This window comes from Xyrauchen texanus, chromosome 38, assembly GCF_025860055.1.
Source record: "Xyrauchen texanus isolate HMW12.3.18 chromosome 38, RBS_HiC_50CHRs, whole genome shotgun sequence".
NCBI lineage: Eukaryota > Metazoa > Chordata > Actinopteri > Cypriniformes > Catostomidae > Xyrauchen > Xyrauchen texanus.
The window spans coordinates 9236694-9255348 of record NC_068313.1 but is presented as its reverse complement, the minus strand read 5'-3'; the positions used below and the strand labels follow the sequence as shown (position 1 = coordinate 9255348).

At 42.5% G+C, this 18655-nt stretch overlaps 1 protein-coding gene across 1 annotated transcript; it reads left to right on the top strand.

Moving 5' to 3' along the window:
* Window positions 1-14186: 14186 nt before the first annotated feature.
* Window positions 14187-17472, top strand: LOC127631382 (uncharacterized). Its single transcript, XM_052109485.1, has 4 exons — window positions 14187-14259; window positions 14668-14767; window positions 14852-17034; window positions 17141-17472. The coding sequence occupies exons 2-3, from the start codon at window positions 14669-14671 to the stop codon at window positions 15734-15736; spliced, it is 984 nt and encodes a 327-aa protein (XP_051965445.1). The 5' UTR covers window positions 14187-14259; window position 14668; the 3' UTR covers window positions 15737-17034; window positions 17141-17472.
* Window positions 17473-18655: the final 1183 nt, after the last annotated feature.

Below are 18655 nucleotides of genomic sequence, written 5' to 3'. Positions count from 1 at the left end.
TACATTCGTTACACCACCATTGGGCTATGTGTTGGGTCATTTTTAACCCATCTGATTTTAGTGAGCAGAGAGAAAAAATACGATTTAAGAGCCAATTTAAAACTGGCTAGTGAAGGAGTAAACCTCACATTTACGGGCAGACTGTTCCAAAGTTTAGGTGCTGCAGCAAAGAAGGCATGACCACCATTAGTTTTACAGTGATAACGTGGGACAGTTAAGAGAAGCTGATTACTAGACCTAAGTGCTCTTTGGGGAGAGTAAGGAATCAGAAGGTCACTAACATATTTTGGCGTGACACCAGATAAAGCCTTGTACACAAACATAGCAATTTTATAATCAATTCTAAACTTTACAGGAAGCCAATGTAGAGTCGCTAAAATTGGAGAAATGTGATCCCTCTTTTTAGTTCCGGTAAGAGGTCTCGCTGCAGCATTTTGGACAATTTGCAGGTGAGAGATCGCAGTTTGAGGCAGGCCACAGAATAGGGAATTACAGTAGTTCAGGCATGATGTTATGAGAGCGTGGATTACAGTCTCCAAATCTTTCGGGGTAGAAACTGTTTTAATTTCGCAACCGATCTCAGATGAAAGAAACTGCCCTTTACCACTGTAATGATTTGTTTCTCAAAATTTAGTGATGAATCAAATGTAATTACTGTAATGTCTTTTTAATTTCTGTTGTCACTTTCCTTGCTATGTTGACGTCAAAAGAATGGTGCTACTCTGAGAGGTCTTCCAACTTTCCTAGACCTTGTTACCGTAAGTCCTCTGCAAGAACACTATTCAAGTCTTCATACTTATTCACAGCACATATCATATAATAAATCTTAATGACTATTTAACGATAATGAACTTTTGTGTAAAGGATTCTAATGTCAACTCCTTAGTAAATGCTTCACATGTGGCCACTTTACATTATATACATTTTCCTAAGTTACTAATGTTACAAAGGTGTTTTTAAGCAGGGAAAATGGCTCACTATTACCACATATCAATGATTTAGAATGCATTTGTAAATTAATTATAGTAATTAATTAACCTCTTTATAATCCCCTAACAAATGGAACATTAATGTTAAGTGTTACCAACTACACTTTACATAACTGCTTGTCTCGGACACCTAAATCTGTCTGCTCTGTCCTCTATAAATATTCTAAAAGCTACTAAGTTTTGCACTGCCTGAGAGAATGAGGCTCCAGCAACTTGACAGCAAATGTTTCACTCTAGCCACAATTGTGATTTCACAAGTAAATTAGGTTACTTCTATCAAGCTAGCCCACATGCCTTACAGTCAACCAGGTTTTTTGTATTGTCATCTAGAAGTGCAATCTCTCACAATAACTCTAATTTCAGTTGTTATTTATAGAAACTGCCATCTCCATCCCTTGCTGTCTTTCCTTGTATCAACCCACTGCAAAGAGGATTATATTTTAATTAGGCTAGATGGGTACCGGCAAGGAGAGCTATTGACTTGAGCTGAAAGTGCAACACCGGGAACATGAAACTCTCCTTAATGTCGTCCTCAGAGTATTGTGGGACCTTTTAGCAATTCAAAAAGTATTTTAGAAAGGGAGGGAAAAATAGTGCTTGTGTTTTAGTTTAATAGCTTTAAAATATCCTGTTCTCCTTATACAGCACAATACAAAAAAATGTAATCATAATAACAACTTTGATCCCTTTAAGTCAGAAATTGATCTTAAGTTTTACATTTTAGTTGGTTAATGATTTTTACTGTGTATCAAACACACAAATTCTATTTCCAACCAACATGATCACACTCATCAGCATGTTGTTTCTGAAAGTTCCGGTACCCTAGGATCTGCCACATCCTTCTCACTGACAAGCTGCTTCTATCCGGGGCGCACTAATGCATAGACTTACATGGGCTGAAGCCCAGGGGCCCACAACTCACAGGGGAGCCCCTCTCGAAGTGTCTGCCACCACATTGTCCCGTGTCGACATTTGCGGGAGGAGAGCTTGTAAACGCTTTCAGGGGGAGACACTGTTGTAAACACGGAGATGGTAAAAAGCTGTCCATCTAGCACATATTCATAGAACATCAGTTCCAACCCCCCGCATGATGACTGGAAGGGGACACCGTGGAAGGCGATGTGATGTGGTACCTTACCCTTGCTGCTATCAGATGTTTTTGCATCAGCTTGCTTTTGCCACCCCTGTGGACATTTCACCCAGAATATGGAGCTCACATATGCCCATACACTCAACAATACTTACCGCTTTGTTGACTGGGGGCAGTGTTTCGGATTCCGGTAAGCACAGACCGATTTTAGCTACAGAAAACTTCACCTACTGTTTCCAATTTCAATGTGAAATCAGACTGTTCCAACTGGCTTGCATTTAATCTGGTGATAAATTTAACAACTGTTATTTAATAACTCTCATCAAATCCCTCATTAAAGTCTTTATAATGACACTTGACTTGCACTCATGCCACCTTTTCATTTTTCCAACTGATGTAATTGACAAGTGGCATTTAAGCATTCAAATCTGTCCTTCAGGTTGAGGAGGTATTGTCAGTCAGTCGTGGAAGTATTAATGCGTAAGTTAGTCTTCACTACTCAGGGTTTCATTCCAGGTAAATAATTTAAATGAGCCTTTTGTTGTCCATAAAAGCTGAAATATTTTCAGTAAGACTCTTTCAAAGGTCAAAAACTGGGATAAAGATGAATTGATGGCATTTAGATTGATTTTATCTACACATGCATAGATATATAAAGTTAAAGAAAGCCTGTGTAAGACACCCCTGCAGAAGAAAATACAACTAGACAAGTAGAAACTCATGCCATTGGTTGAGCAAGAAGTTGACATGGTGGACCGTATAACTAAACAGATCAATGGTATAAAAGTGGCACAGAGTTTACACTCATTGAAAATCAATCTTAAAATGGCAAATTAAAAAAAAACACAGAGTTAAAGAGGGAGATGGGGGGGGGCACATGGCCAAGGGAAATCTTGAAACATGGCCTGGCAAGACGTGGAATGGGGCGTGGTCTGGCGAAACAGGGCGTGGAGCATGGGAACCGGGCAAAGCCAATGGAAAGTGGGGCCCTGAGAGTCTGGAGGGGCTGAGGACCAAGGTGGAGTCATAGGGATGGAGGTCCTCGGTGGAGCAGAGGAAGGCCAGGACCGTTGCGTAGAGGCAGGCCTGGACCGTGGAACAGAGGTGGGCCTGGACAGTGGCGCAGAGGCGGCCCTGTGATATGGAATGGAGCAGACTCAAGCTTGGCTTTGACATGGTATGGAGCAGACTGAGGTTCGGCTGAGACATGTCATGGAGCAGACTGAAACTTGGCATTGACATAGCATGGAGCAGTCTGGGGCTTTGCTGAGACATGACATGGAGCAGACTGAGGTTCGGCTCTGACATGGCATGGAGCAGTCTGGGGCTTGGTTGAGACATGGCATGGAGCAGACTGAGGTTCAGCTGTGATATGGCATGGAGCTGTCTGGGGCTTGGCTGAGACATGACATGGAGCAGGGTGAGGCTTGGTTGAGACATGGCATGGAGCAGACTGAGGTTCAGCTGTAATATGGCATGGAGCTCTCTGGGGCTTGGCTGAGACATGACATGGAGCAGGCTGAGGCATGGTTGGGACATGGCATGGAGCAGGCTGAGGCATGGTAGTGGCATGGCATGGAGCACGCTGAGGCATGGCTGTGGCTTGGAGCAGGCTGAGGCATGACTGTGACATGGCATGAAGTAGGCGGAGGCGTGACATGGCCGGCAGCAGACTCTGGTGTGGCTGTGACATGGCGTGGAGCTTACTCTGGCGTGGCTGTGACATGACCTGGAGCTGACTCTGGTGTGGCTGTCATGACGTGGAACTCGGGCTTGGCGGCCATGATGTGGAACTCGGTCTTGGCAGCCATGATGTGGAACTCGGGCTTGGCACCCATGATGTGGAACTCGGGCTTGGCAACCATGATGTGGAACTCGGGCTTGGCAGCCATGATGTGGAACTCGGGCTTGCCGGCTATGACGTGGAACAAAGTCGTGGAAGGTGGAGCCATGGGAGGTTCGAGACTAAGAGTCCTGGATAACTGGGAAAAGACCTCAGTGGTCGTGGGCATGGACTGAGGCTCAGAAACGACCTCTGTGGTCGTGGGCATGGACTGTAGACAGAAACTTGGAAACTACCTCTGTGGTCGTGTGCATGGGCAGAGACTTGGAAACAAAAGCCTTTCTCCTCCTCCGGGAGGCCGAAGTTGGCAGCGCAGGCTCTGGGCGGATGAGGCTGGCAACGCTGGCTCTGGGGCGGACGAGATTGATAATACTGGCCCTGGGATGGACTAAGCTTCCAGCTCGTTGGCCATGGCGGTTGTAGGCATTGACTCATTGGCTGTGGCAGGTGGTGTTAGCTCCATGATGCTGGCTAGTAAACCATGACGTGGGACGTTGGCTCATTGACCATGACGTGGGACGCTGGCTCGTCGACCATGATGTGGGATGCTGGCTAGTCGACCATGATGTGGTACGCTGGCTCGTCTGGCTCATCAACCATGATGTGGGATGCTGGCTCATGGACTATAATGTGGGTTGCTGGCTCGTCGACTATAACGTGGGATGCTGGCTCGTCGACCATGATGTGAGACTTCGGCCCGGCATCCACCTCCCCCACAGTGAAAGTAGAACCAGTAATCCGCAGGGCAAGGTCTATATACTGAGCCAGGCTGAGGGAACTGCGACCGTCAGGCATCAAGTTGGAGATTGGCACTTTCAGTCCAAAATGGAAACAGTCCTTGAGAGCCATCTCATTAAAATCCACCTGTCAGGCCAGATCACAGAAGTCCTCCACATAATCCTCCAGGGAATGATTCCCCTGACCTAGGTGTAGGCGCTGTACTGCTGGGTTCATTAAGGGCAGTCAGGTATTCTGTAATGTTGCTGTCAAAATGCAGACGAAGAAACAATGACGATGACGAAGTGTAGAACCCAGGTGCAGTTTATTTAGATAAGTGAAGTCCGAAAACCATAAATCCAATTGTGAACAAAATACTTGACATTAAACTAGACTTGACATGAAACTAGACTTGACTTGAACAAAACAACAAATTTACACTCACAAAACATGAACAAAAACACATCTAGACGTGATAGAAACTTGTTCATATTCCACATATTAATATGAGCGACAGACAAAAATTTCAGTCGTTATTCGGCATATTGTCAAAAATGGCGTGTCAACGTAATTGACACCAAAACAGCATTGTTTCTTATATGAAGACTGACTGAAAGCAATTAATTGTTTTTGAATTCTGGATGTGAACGTGAGCTAGGCCTAAATAATCTCATGACAACCCATAATAATTCTTACAAGATGGCAAAATCATAGGATATCTATTATTCTAAAAGAGACCAACCAATCAACAGAATTTCAAATTGATTCAAAACAGCCATCAATTTTAGCTAGCATCCTATCCAACACCTTATTTATAGAAAGTAAATGTCTGTGGACAAATTGAGTTACTCATTCTACATTTATTTATGCAATACAAATGACAGATGTATGTCAATAATCTGTCATACACTTTTCTGGTCTTGTTTCAAACCAATTATTTTCTTTATTCCATGGTACACAAAGGTTATTTAGGGATAGGTAAGGGGTTAGACTTTATGGTTAGGTGTAGGTTTAGGATATGGTTATGGTTAAACTTAGGAAAAATCCTAATAACATTACTCATTGGTTTGTTTATTTTTCAATCTGGAAGTAAAAGTCATTCATTTTTGTATGAGGTAACTTGTACGTTTTTTTTTCATTTTGCCATCTCATACTGTTATTACTTGTTATGAGATCGGGTTGGCTAGACGCAATCTAGAGGTGTAGATTATTAGTGAGTAATGACACAACTGTTGGTCTGTTCCTCACACAAACCTAGCTTATGTCTTCAGAAGACTTGAAATATAGTGGACATGTCTAATCGATAACTTTTAAGATTTTTTTTTTTACTTTTGTTCTTTTATGGCATGAAGCTGTATACAGCTGCACATTTTGTGTTCCATTGTAAAATTACAGCAAATGTGTTTGTAATGACATGAGAGTGAGTAAACAATGACATAATTGTAATTTGTGGGGTGAACTATCCCTTTTTTCTTTCTTTTTTTTTTTTTTGGCAGGGTTACTAGTGCCCGAATTTGTTCACAATATTCTTATTCTCATTACATGGAACTATGGAGTGGAATGAGTCACAGTGCACATTTGCAGATCATTCTACATAATGCATGTTTGCAGGAATGTGTGCTGTCTGGTAGAGATGGGGTAAGACATGACACTGCTGTGTCAGAGTTGTTCAGTATGTCAGATGAATTTGTCAGCTTGCTACTTTCTGCAGATCAATAATTGTTAACAGCCGTGAGCCCAACCGTTGGGAGTTACCTCTTGAACCAATCTGAAACCTGACAGCCAGAATGTATCCTGCTATCTCATTTCACCGAAGTCCCTTTTAAGCTTTTTTACGTCCTTTGTTCTTATCACCCATTATTTTCAACCCCTTCCATCCAACTTTTTTATGCTCTCTCTATTGTTTTTGTGTGGCTTCCATTTCCCCTTCTAACATCTTTCCCCTGTTCTATCTTTCCCCTGTCTTTTCACCATGATCTCGTATCTTTCTTCATCTCAATCAATTTCTCCCTTTCAGTAAGTTTCACTGGCTGTACTGATAGGACAATAAAGCCAACACTCTCCATCCATTGTTTCATCAACCCTTGAAAGTCATCCAAGTCATTTGCTGCATTTCCACAGCTGTTCACCAACAGATCATAATGAAGTCCTGTTAAGGTGCTTAGAGATTAAAGAGATTTCCACAACATCATTGCTCTGCATTTGTTGTTATCAGTTACAATGACTGGGCACAGAGAAAATACTTTCGTCAAATATTTGGGACTACTAAGCAATCAATTTGATGATGTAGTTCAGTTTGGGACTTTATGTAAATGGGCCCTGAACACCCAGATGGATTTACAACTGGCCAAGACGCATCTTGTATGCATCTCAAACCTCCTCCTGAGGTAATCGGATTGCTATCCATCTCTAGAGCATCTTGGAGGGTAAATACACTTGGTCACTTAATGCGGTTTTAGCTATCTGAACATTAAAAGGCCAAGTCTGTCATGCACACTGTAAAATTTTGTCAGGTAACGAAAAAATTTGCTTCATGTGGTAACATTTAAATTAACTGGTTTTATTCAAGTCAAAAGTAAAATTTGAATGTAATGAAGGTAATTTTTATGGGTAAGACAAGTAGAAATAGATCTTCAGAATTGCTTGTTACCTGTTTTTACAGAGTAACAGCAGTCATGAGCTAGGAATTGGGTCAGGTGATCTAATTTCAGTTCCTGCACATCTGTTCCAAGTTCCAATCTGATTATGATTTTAGCAGGTGGGGAAGTTGGCATCAGAGCAGAAACATGACACAAGTCAACTTGCTTATATTTATGATGTTTTCCCATGCCCTGCACCCAATCTGTTAAGTGATCCCAGAAGGAGGTCAGGAGCCTAGTTTGATGGTGGTCGATGACTACTGGTAAAAAATAAACAACCCACCCACTCAAAAGACACACAACTATTGATTCAGCTAGGCTATTATGGGTTGCCAGCCAGAACCTCTCCAAACAGGAATAGAACAACATATTTAATCAAAACTTTACTCTAGCCCTAGTCTCTGCCTCAGATAGCGCCTACGAATCATCCACAGTCCATTCAATGACCGTCTGATGCATATTGCACACAGTACTGGAAAGAGCTGGCTAAAATCACCAATTCCAATCTGATTGGCTGGCTGCTACACAACTTAAACATGTCAGGGTGCAAATGTTTGTATCATTCCATAATTTTGAGGAAGAAATAATCTCAGGGTTTGTTCAAGCTTGCAATAAAATCTGTTGAAATTGTATTTAGGAAATTAAATATAACAAACTTTAGTATGATTTCAATAAGTAAACTAGATATTGTTACGATTCCCAGTTGTCTGCCCCGCGTTTCACATGTCACCGTCACAAACTACATTTCCCTGCCCTCATCACTGCCAGCAGTCACTCATTGTTTTCACCTGTTTGTCGTTTAGTCTCATTACCTTTTGTGTATTTAAACCCTGTTTGTTCTCCAGTGAATGTCAGTCGTTGAATGTTGATGTATGTTTCACTGCCTTGGATGTTCCGATGTTTGCTCCGTTGCCTGTCTTGCCGTGTTTTCTTCCTGCCGTGTTTCCCTAGTACCGTGTTCCTCCGATGTGTTCGTGTTTTAGTTTCAGTTTGTTTCCCCCCGTGGATGTTTTCTTTTGCTCCTGCTTGTTTGTTTTCACTTTGTCAATAAAGAACCCGCACTTAGATCCCACTCCTTGTCTGCCCTCGTCTGCATTCATAACAGAACGATCGACCCACCATGGATCTAGCGGTTCTTCAGGCGAACTGTCTTACTGAATTTGAGGCAGGAGAGCCGTCCGGTGGAGCATCATATCTGTGATTTTCTTGTGCTAGCGAGTGCCACAGACTTCCCAGACTCCTCCCTGGTGGTTTTCTTCCGGGATAACCTGACCAGTTCGCTCAAGGAGCGGTTGCCACCGGCGACGCGCGGCTGGACGCTCCGCGATTTCGTGGAGGAGACGCTGCTGGCATGCGGCTCACCGTTCACTGTGGGTGTTGTTGAGGAGGATCCTGCCTCTCCTCCCACAGTGGTGAGCTTCCAGTCGTCCATGGCTCATCCTGTTTCGCCTGCCCCACCTGCCAGCAAGCCAACCCCCACGCCTGCCTTGATCAACGAGCCAGCGCTGCCAACTTCGTCCGCCGGAGGAGAAGAAAGGCTTCCGCTCCCCAGCCCACGCCAGCCACGGTCTGCAAGCCTGAGCCCATGCCAGCCACGGTCAGCGAGCCTGAGCCCACGCCAGCCACGGTCAGCGAGCCTGAGCCCACGCCAGCCACGGTCAGCGATCCAGCGTTGCAAGTCTCGTCCGCCCGGAGGAGGAGGAGGAGAAAAGGAAAGGCCTCTGCCCTCCAGCCTCCGCCTACCACGGCCAACCAGCCAGTGCCTGTAGCCTCGAACATCAGTGAGCCAGTGCCTGTAGCCTCGACCGTCCCAGAGCCAGCGCCTGTAGCCTCGACCGTCCCAGAGACAGCGCCAGTAGCCTCGACTGTCCAAGAGCCAGCGCATCTCGAGCCTTCCAGGGCTCCGCCTCCCGAGCCTTCCAGGGCTCCGCCTCCCGAGCCTCCCAGGGCTCCGCCTCCCGAGCCTCCCAGGGCTCCACCTCCCGAGCCTCCCAGGGCTCCGCCTCTCGAGCCACCCGTGCCTCTCAGGGCTCCACCTCTCGAGCCTCCCATGGCTTCAATTCCTGAGCCTCCCAGGGCTCCACCTCCCGAGCCTCCTACAGCTACGCCTCCCGAGCCCCCTATGGCTCCGCCTCCCGAGCCTCCTATGGCTGCACCCCCAGAGCCTTCCAGGGCCCCGCCTGTAGAGCCTCCTACGGCTCCGCCTCCAGAGCCTTCCAGGCCTCCGCCTCTAGAGCCTCCTATGGCTCCACCTCCCTCGGCTCCGCCTCCCGAGCCTTCCGCGGCTTCGCCTTCCACGGCTCCGCCTTCTGAGCCTCCCTCAGCTCTGCCTCCTGAGCCTCCCTCAGCTCCACCTCCTGAGCCTCCCTCAGCTCCACCTCCTGAGCCTCCCACGGCTCCGCCCCCTGAGCCTCCAGAGCTTTCCATGGTCCCGCCTCCCGAGCCTTCCGTGGCTTCGCCATCCTCAGCTCCGCCTCCTGAGCCTCCCTAGACTCTGACTCCAGAGCCTTCTACGGTTCCACCTCCTGAGCCACCCATGGCTCTGCCACCTGGGTCTTCCACGGCACCGCCCTCCATGGCTCCGCTACCAGAAACTTCCATGGCTCCGCCTACCTCGGCTCCGCCCTCGGAGTTCCCCATGGCTGTCCTGTTGCCGCCTCCCAGGTCTCCTGAACCTGTCCCTGTCCTGTGGCCACCTCCCAGGCCTCCTGAACCTGTCCCTGCCCCTTGGACATCCTGTTTGCCCCCTGTGGCCCCTTGGACTACCTGTTTGCCCCCTGTGGCCCCTTGGACTGCCTGTTTGCCCCCTGTGGCCCCTTGGACTGCCTTCTTGCCCTCTGTGCCCCCTTGGACTGTCCGTTTGCCCCTTGTGCCCCCTTGGACTGTCCGTTTGCCCCTTGTGCCCCCTTGGACTGTCCGTTTGCCCCTTGTGCCTCCTTGGACTGTCCGTTTGCCCCTTGTGCCTCCTTGGACTGTCTCTTTGCCCCTTGTGCTCCCTTGGACTGTCTGTTTGCCCCTTGTGCCCTCTTTGGTCTGCCTGCCCCCCTCACTCCTTGGATGATTTTCTTTTTTTTTTTGGGTATTCCTTTTTTTTATTTTAGGAGCGTCTGGAAGCCGCTCCTTTGAGGGGGGGATTCTGTTACGATTCCCTGTTGTCTGCCCCGCGTTTCACATGTCACTGTCACAAACTACATTTCCCATAGTTCCCTGCCCTCATCACTGCCAGCAGTCACTCATTGTTTTCACCTGTTTTTCATTTAGTCTCATTACCTTTTGTGTATTTTAAACCCTGTTTGTTCTCCAGTGAATGTCGATCAATGAATGTTGATGTATGTTTCACTGCCTTAGATGTTCTGATGTTTGCTCCGTTGCCTGTCTTGCCGTGTTTTCTTCCTGCCGTGTTTCCCTAGTTCCGTGTTCCTCCAATGTGTTCGTGTTTTAGTTTCAGTTTGTTTCCCCCCGTGGATGTTTTCTTTTGTTCCTGCTTGTTTGTTTTCACTTTGTCAATAAAGAACTCGCACTTAGATCCCACTCCTTGTCTGCCCTCGTCTGCATTCATAACAGATATCCTTAAGCAGAATTGTAATTATGTTTGTAGTTAATTGTAATTGTTAAACATTGTTATTCAAAATATCTGACCACACAAACACACATAAAAAAGGTAACTCTTTACAATACGGTTCCATTCATTATCATTGGTAAATGCATTAGGTATAATGAACAAACTATTTACAAAATATTTTTAACATAATTTATTCATCTTTGTTAGTGTTAGTTAAAAATACAACTGTTCATATTTATTTCATGTATTAATGTTAACAAAAACAACTTTTGCTTTAAAAAAAATGCATTAGTATACTGTGTTTTAATTAACATTAACTAAGATTAATAAATGCTGTAAAATTGTTGTTCATTGTTAGTTAATGCTAATTAATTTTTTTTAACTAATGTTAACAAATGGAACCTTACTGTAAAGTGTTACTGAAAAAGTTAATACATTTCGAGAAATTTTTATATATTCTTTTCTTGGGCTTAAAGTTTAAATGTCTAGGTGGCATTACTGTTCAGAGACAGTAAAAAAGAACATAAATTCATTAAAACAGTTTGGCCACCAAATCAACATGCAGGTAGTCATTTTATTGTCACGTGACAACTATATGTATTAGATGTGTTCATTTGTAGTCTATTTCTTCAAAATGATCTTACAGTAGCTCATGCTTTTAGATTTATCAGTTTCCCCTTAACTCAAATACTGGAGAATTTGCCTTTATCATGAGCCTGAGGATAGTCCTGCATTATCATTAGGGTCATACCATCATGAAATGCCAGTTTTGAAAACCACTCACTGGCTTGTCTCTTTCATTCAAAAGAAAATGATTAAGGTATGCCAGAACTCAGAGGCAAATATTAGGTATTAATCAGATGCTAATTTGCATGAATATCTTGGCTGAATATAGACAAAAAAAAAATCATAGCGTAGAATTAATCTAACCCAAAGCCTAAAAGAACATCCGATTTTTGCTAAAATTTGAATGAAACCATTGGGAACAGTCCTGCACCCTGTGAATTTATTTAATTGACAAATATCCACTTAGCTTAAATAAATCTTCTTTTGTCTTTGAGACTGATAACTTTCCATTTTTCTTTGGAGTGCTGTAATGGGGAACTCAAGGGGAAATGTCCTTGATATTTTGCTTCTGATTGAGTAAACCAAGAAGTATTTCTAAGGCCTGTGCCTCAGGCAATACACTGGCCCAAATGTGTGATGTCCTGAAAAACCCTATTTGGGTTAGAGTGAGTGAGTGAAAGAACTTTGTTTACTTATGCCTTTCTCTTTTCTTTACTTTTAGTTTCATCACAAACCAGAACCGTACCTACCGGTATACTGTTGTGATGAGGCACTGTGATAATGATGTAAAATCATTGAGGCAAGAAGATGAAAGAAGCACAGTTTAATAAAACATTTTTATAAAGACAAAAGTCAGACCAGTCCTGGGTTATGACACTGAAAATCATTGTGATTCTTCTGTTATTTGAGGCCCAAAAGTTTTCAAGTGTATTTTTACTCCGTATGAGTTCTGAACATGGCTGGAATAGTGCAAACCTTTGCAATGTGTCCGTGGTCATTTCACTGATGTGCACACCCACAAACACACACAACAGCAATTCCGTGTCAATGATCAAGTGACCATATTTTTTTAACAAAACATACCCATATGGGACCTGTGAAAAGTTGTATTCACAGGAATCGCTGGAGTGAAGCATCAGCATTTCTCTGGTGCCGTATTGCACTTCCATCAAATCAAATCAAATCAAATCACTTTATTGTCACACTACCATGTACACAAGTGCAACAGTAGGTGAAATTCTTGTGTGCAGTTCCGAGCAACATAGCAGTCATGACAGTGACGAGACATATACCAATTACAGTAAACAACATACTTACACAAAACAATTTACATATCAAATGTACACATACTTACACAACACAATAATTATATACAATGTACAGTAAACAATACACACAATATACAATACACAATATACAATACAATAAGCAGAAGTATATGATATATATATATATATATATATATATATATATATATATATATGAAGTAGTATATTGAGGAGAATATGTTGACATTCCAGTGTGAGATTATAGATGAATAAAGTGCAGTGCTAATTATTGATCCTGATAGATCAAGTGTTCAACAGTCTGACTGCTTGGGGAAAGAAGCTGTCATGTAGTCGGCTGGTGCGGGTACTGATGCTGCGATACCGCCTGCCTGATGGTAGCAGTGAGAACAGCCCATGACTCGGGTGGCTGGAGTCTCTGATGACTCAATGGACAGTGCCAGCGCTAAAAGTAAAGCAAGATGTTCTGTGCAGCACTTTTCATGCAGAGTGCAAACTCGCTTGAACTGCGAAAAATGTTACTTGAATTGGTAACATTTTTGTGCGTTTCTTTCTTTATACTGTGAAATAATTTGTTTGGAAAATGTTTGGAAAACATTGTTACATTTTCTTTTCTAAGATGCAACTTAATGCATTCTGACAGGAAACGGTTTACACAAAATTAAACGGGAACACAAAATGTGCAGCTGTATGCAGCTCCATGCCACAAAAGAACAAAAATAAAAACAAACCATAAAGTTAGTGATTAGACATGTCCACTATATTTCAAAAATAAATAAAGTCTAACCCCTTACCTAACCCTAAATAACCTTTGTGTTATTAAAGAAAATAATGGGTTTGAAACAAGACCAGAAAAGTGAAAAGGCATGGCCCCCAAAGAGCCCGGATCTCAACATCATTGAGTCAGTCTAGGATCAATTAAAGACAGAAGCAATTGCATCAGCCTAAATAGATAGAAGAAAAGTGGATTTCAAGAAGCTTGGAACATCCTATCCTCCAACACCAAACAACAACTGTGTACCTAGGAAAATCATTTTGAAGGCACAGGTTGTCACACCAAGTATTGATTTAGCTTTTTGTTATGATTACTGGACATTATGTGACATTAATCCATAAATGTCAAATATTTTTGAAAACATCCTCACTATGCAACTGTAACATTAGGACAGGTAATACATGAAGACTTGAAGATGAAGATAAAAAAGCCAAAAGTGAAAACAAAACAAATATAAGAATAAAACCAAAGACGTGACTAGACTATGAATTGTTTATCAACACGGTCAACAAGAACATGAATATAATCAATTCCTGACGAAGGACAAGACAACAGGTGTGTTCGACATCGGCTGGTGCTGGATGTAACCGATCTGCGAGAGTTGCCGCGTGCAGGCGGGGAGGATCTGCAAACGGAGATATGAAGCCGGACACGTTGCGGCTCCCGTAGTTTGCCGCAATTACGTCAGTCATGGCAGATCACGTGGTGTTTTCTTGCTTTATCGCAGACGAGCTGGAAGCGATAGAAATTCCATTATTTTTGCATGACATTGGGCACAATGAGCAACGAAGGTGAGTTAAATGGTTAAATGTAAGAAGTATCTATTTAAACAAATTACACATTATCAATTTAGTTTTAAAGTTACTATACCTAGAATCTGCAAATTATATGTTGAATAAAAATACTGTATCGAAAGTGTAAAGTCTTTGCAATGTATTACTGATGTAATGGGTGGCTTTTGTAATCAATAGCTACTGTTGCTTGCCTTTTAATAATAATTATTATTATTTTGGTTTAAATAGAGAATTACTCATTCTGACAAAGAAATAATGGAGTTTTACTCCAATTTCAACACTTCTGTATACACTAATTATTTGATTAAAATCCCAATTCAACATAAAACACTGAAAATAAATGTTTGACTACATGTGTGTTCAGTTAGGCTACATGTATATAGTGAGTACAATTCCTCTTGTTAGAATGGTTCCAAAAATAGACAATTTTGTGGAGGATGTTGTCCCTCTCTACAGTCTCTCAGAATTTAGAGGTCATTTCAGGCTTTCCAAAGAACAAGTGGAGGTTTGTACTGGTTAATATAAAATTCATTGAACTATTACAAGTGTTAGCATGTTGTCTTGATAACCTATTTTTCTACCTTTGCAGGATGTCATTACTACCCTTGGTCCTGTTTATATGAATTTACAACAGACCAAACTTCCACTCACAAACAGTGTTCTTGCCTGCATTTGGACATTGGCGAATCAGGAGTCATATCGTGGGGTGGCAGATAGATTCAACATGTCAAAATCCACTCTTGCCAAGCATCTCCATGAGTTTTGTTGCAATGTGAACACATACATGGCCCACCACATTTCCTGGCCCAGAGGTCAAAGACTGGAGATGTCAAAGTTAGGGTTTGACGCAGCAGGTTTCCCCAACACTGTATGTGCAGTGGATGGGTGTCACATTCCTATACTGAGACCCCACTGTGATAATCCCCTAGAATACATGAATAGGAAACAGTTTTATTCTGTAAATTTAACTGGGTTTTGTGACAGTCAGCGGCGCTTCTGTCACATCAGTGTGGGTTACCCTGGGAGTTGGCATGATGCCAGAGCATTTCGCTTCACAGAAGTTTGTCGTGTTCTTGAAGAAGATCCTCATTCCCTTGTTCCACAAGGAATGCACATAATTGGGGATTCTGCCTACCCTTTGTTGCCTCAACTTATGAGGCCTTATAGAGACAATGGCCACTTGTCTGCTAGGCAAAGATACTTTAACAGAAAGCGCAATGCAGCTTGCGTGGTCATTGAGCATGCATTTGGCATTCTAAAATCTAAGTTTAGGAGGCTCCATTGCCTGCAAATGAGAAGCATTTCCAATATCAGTTCAGCAGTCTCAGCCTGCTGCATTTTGCATAATCTTTGTTTAGAGCCCAGTGATCAAGTTGTTGTGGTAGATGATGGTGTTGATGATGAACCACACCCCCAGCCACCCCACAACACTAAGGCATGTCATTATAGAGACCAGATTTGTGGCCAGATCTAACTTGTATGTGTATACTAAACATACAAAAGTAAAGATTTGAATGTGCAGAAATATTCAACAAATGATAAAAAAACTGATTTTGTGTTGAAATAAAGAAATGTATTTTATTGAACAAAATTAGTTTGTCATTAGAAATTGTGTTCTTTGGGAACATAAAAAAAAAATACATAGTAGACATTTTGGGGAAAGGTGTAAATCAAAAGAGAAAACATCTTTACATTATCATTTTATTGAGGTTCATGTGGATTCTGTAATAGATGCATAATTTGCTCTTGTCTTTTTCCCATTTTCTTCAGCTCCTCCACAATTGTTCCCAAGCTGGTCACCATCTTTTTTTCGAAGGACCTTCTCCGCCTCTCCTTAAGTCGCCACCATCTCTCCAGATCTGGCCTTACCAGGGACTCAAGCACAGCAGTCCTTCTCTCTGCATGCTCTTCGTAAGCCTCCAGAAATTGTAAGGGTTGTGGTCGTCTTTGCCTGCTTGTGACGTTTGTATTTGGTATGGTAGAGGTTCCTGGCTGTTCATCCATACTAGCACCTGCTGGCTGGTCTTGAAGAGAAGACGTTGTGGGCATGCTTTGGGTGGAGGTCTCTTCCAAACCTAGAGGTGTGGAGTGAATGGTGCCAAGTGGTGCAGTACCGATCCCCGATGACCCAAATAACTCATCCATTAGCTGGTGGGGGTGGATTTCAAATGTAAAATGAAAATGGCCAATGTAAGACATGACAATGTTATTTCAGAAACATAAAGTAAAGCAGTCTTCAACTTACTGTATAGTACTCCCAGGTGATCTTCCCCTCCCCGGTTGCACGGCGCCAGTCTTTTACTCTCTTATAAGTGGTTAACATGTTTGCTAGTTTTTTTCGAATTTTTTCACTTGACAAGTTGTAGCCCTTTTGTGAGAATGAGTTTTGTATTTTTTTATAGAACGCCATTTTGTTCCTAAAATAAAGTTGCTGGTGAGTTTTTGTAAGGTCCAGTAGAAATAGTGTCATTTGATGTGTTATTTCTGTAAAATGGAGGGGATAAGGAGAGAAATAGATTAACACTACAAAACAAAGAAAATGTAATTTAACCACAGTATTGACATTTATCTTCCTTACAGTATTTGATATAATACCTTGAGATTCATGCCTGTCTGACTGGAAGGAGGGGGATGAAGGTTGAATGGATGCTGAAGGGTTTCCACACACTGCACCAGGTTGCAGAGTGGCAGGCGGTGGGTCCTTGACAGTGGAGGTAAGTAGTACAGGGGGCCTAGTGGTAGTAATCGGGTACTGGCTGGTTGATGGTGGAGGTGGTACAGGGGCCTAGTGGTAGTAATCAGGTACTGGCTGGTTGATGGTGGAGGTGGTACAGGGGCCTAGTGGTAGTAATCGGGTACTGGCTGGTTGATGGTGGAGGTGGTACAGAGGGCCTAGTTGTAGTATTGGGGCACTGGCTGGTTGATGGTGGTTTCACAAAACTGAGGTTTAGGGGTACCGGCGACCTAGTGGAGGTAGTGAGACATGGAATAGGAGGTTGGAGGAGCTTTGCAGCACAAGCTGGGCCACTGAGGAGAGCTGGTTGGAGAGAAGATTGTAGATGTGGTCAGTGTCACTCAAGAAATATTTCCAGTATATTCTTGGTCATTAAGTAAATGTGTACCTTTTGTTTCAACAGCTGATACTTGCTCCATGACAGAAGAAAGGAACATTTGATCTGGGGGAATAAATGATAAATAAAACACTTGCACAAATCATTGGTGCCTTGTAATTATTTCACAGTTATGCAGTTTCCTTACCATTCTTCATCCTTTCAGCGATGTCATTGGAAACTGTTAGCATGACAACATTACCTTTGCTGTCTAACACATTAATGGTTACGTTGTTCATTTTGTTGTGTGTTACATAGGGTAGTGCAGGTTCTTTATATATCCTAAGGAACCATGGGAACATAGCCAACACCAGTTCCATTCATTATTACTAATAGTTAGCAACAAATGCAATTACCCTTTTAAGTCAACTTTCAGTTTTGGCTCAACATTAATTAGCAGTGATTTCCATTGTTTTCATGATTTAGTGATTAAGTAACTTTATGTATTAACCATGGACCATGGTATTAACACACTTTTGAGATGTGCGTGTATAAGTGGTGTTTTGGAAGGGGGTCTTCCAAAACAAGATAACATATTGGATATATATACTTTAGCAGTTTGACATGGGTGTTTCTGCTAATACAAAATCATAAAAGTAACCTATAAAAAAAAAAGGTTTCAGCAACAGGATTTACAGTACCCTCCAGATGAGCTCTTTTTAACATTTGAGACAAAACACCATTCATTTTCATATACAGAAAAGCACAATTCTGTTGGATTTATATTGTGATTTAGACCAACTCTTTGAAAGTGAACAGAATGTTGTACTGTTGTTAAGTTGAAGATATAGCAAGTTGTTAGCAGTTTGTTAACCACATGCAGGTGAAGTATGACCACAGCAAAATAAACTAGAGAATATGAAGAAACCATATGAACAAATGGAAGAACAATGTATTATGCATCATTTGTACAGGAGCATACATTTATGACCACATTAGATTGTATGTTTTTAAGATTAACATTTGAGTTATTAAAAATGCTCATTTGAATAGGTTATGCAGCTGAATACTGTAAAAGGTCTGTATGAAAAAGAAAGTCATGCAAAATAAACATACACAAACCCTTTATTAACAATAAAGTAAATACAGTAAAACAATATATAATAAATATGATTTTTAAGATAAAGACGACATAAAAAGGTATTGAACTGTTTTAAAAGTCGCAATAAACTTGAAACGCACGTCATCAGTGTTGTCAGTGAATCCGGCCAATCGTGGCTCAGTTGTGTCATCATCAGAACCTGTGCAGCTGCTCGAGAAGCTGCGCTGGCTGAGTCCTCCGG

Excerpts from the sequence above, each read along its gene's own strand:
- LOC127631382 (XM_052109485.1), top strand. The coding sequence starts at position 14,669 with ATGGTTCCAAAAATAGACAATTTTGTGGAGGATGTTGTCCCTCTCTAC. Across the intron at positions 14,768-14,851 it reads TTTCCAAAGAACAAGTGGAG|GATGTCATTACTACCCTTGG; the intron begins GTTTGTACTGGT and ends CTACCTTTGCAG.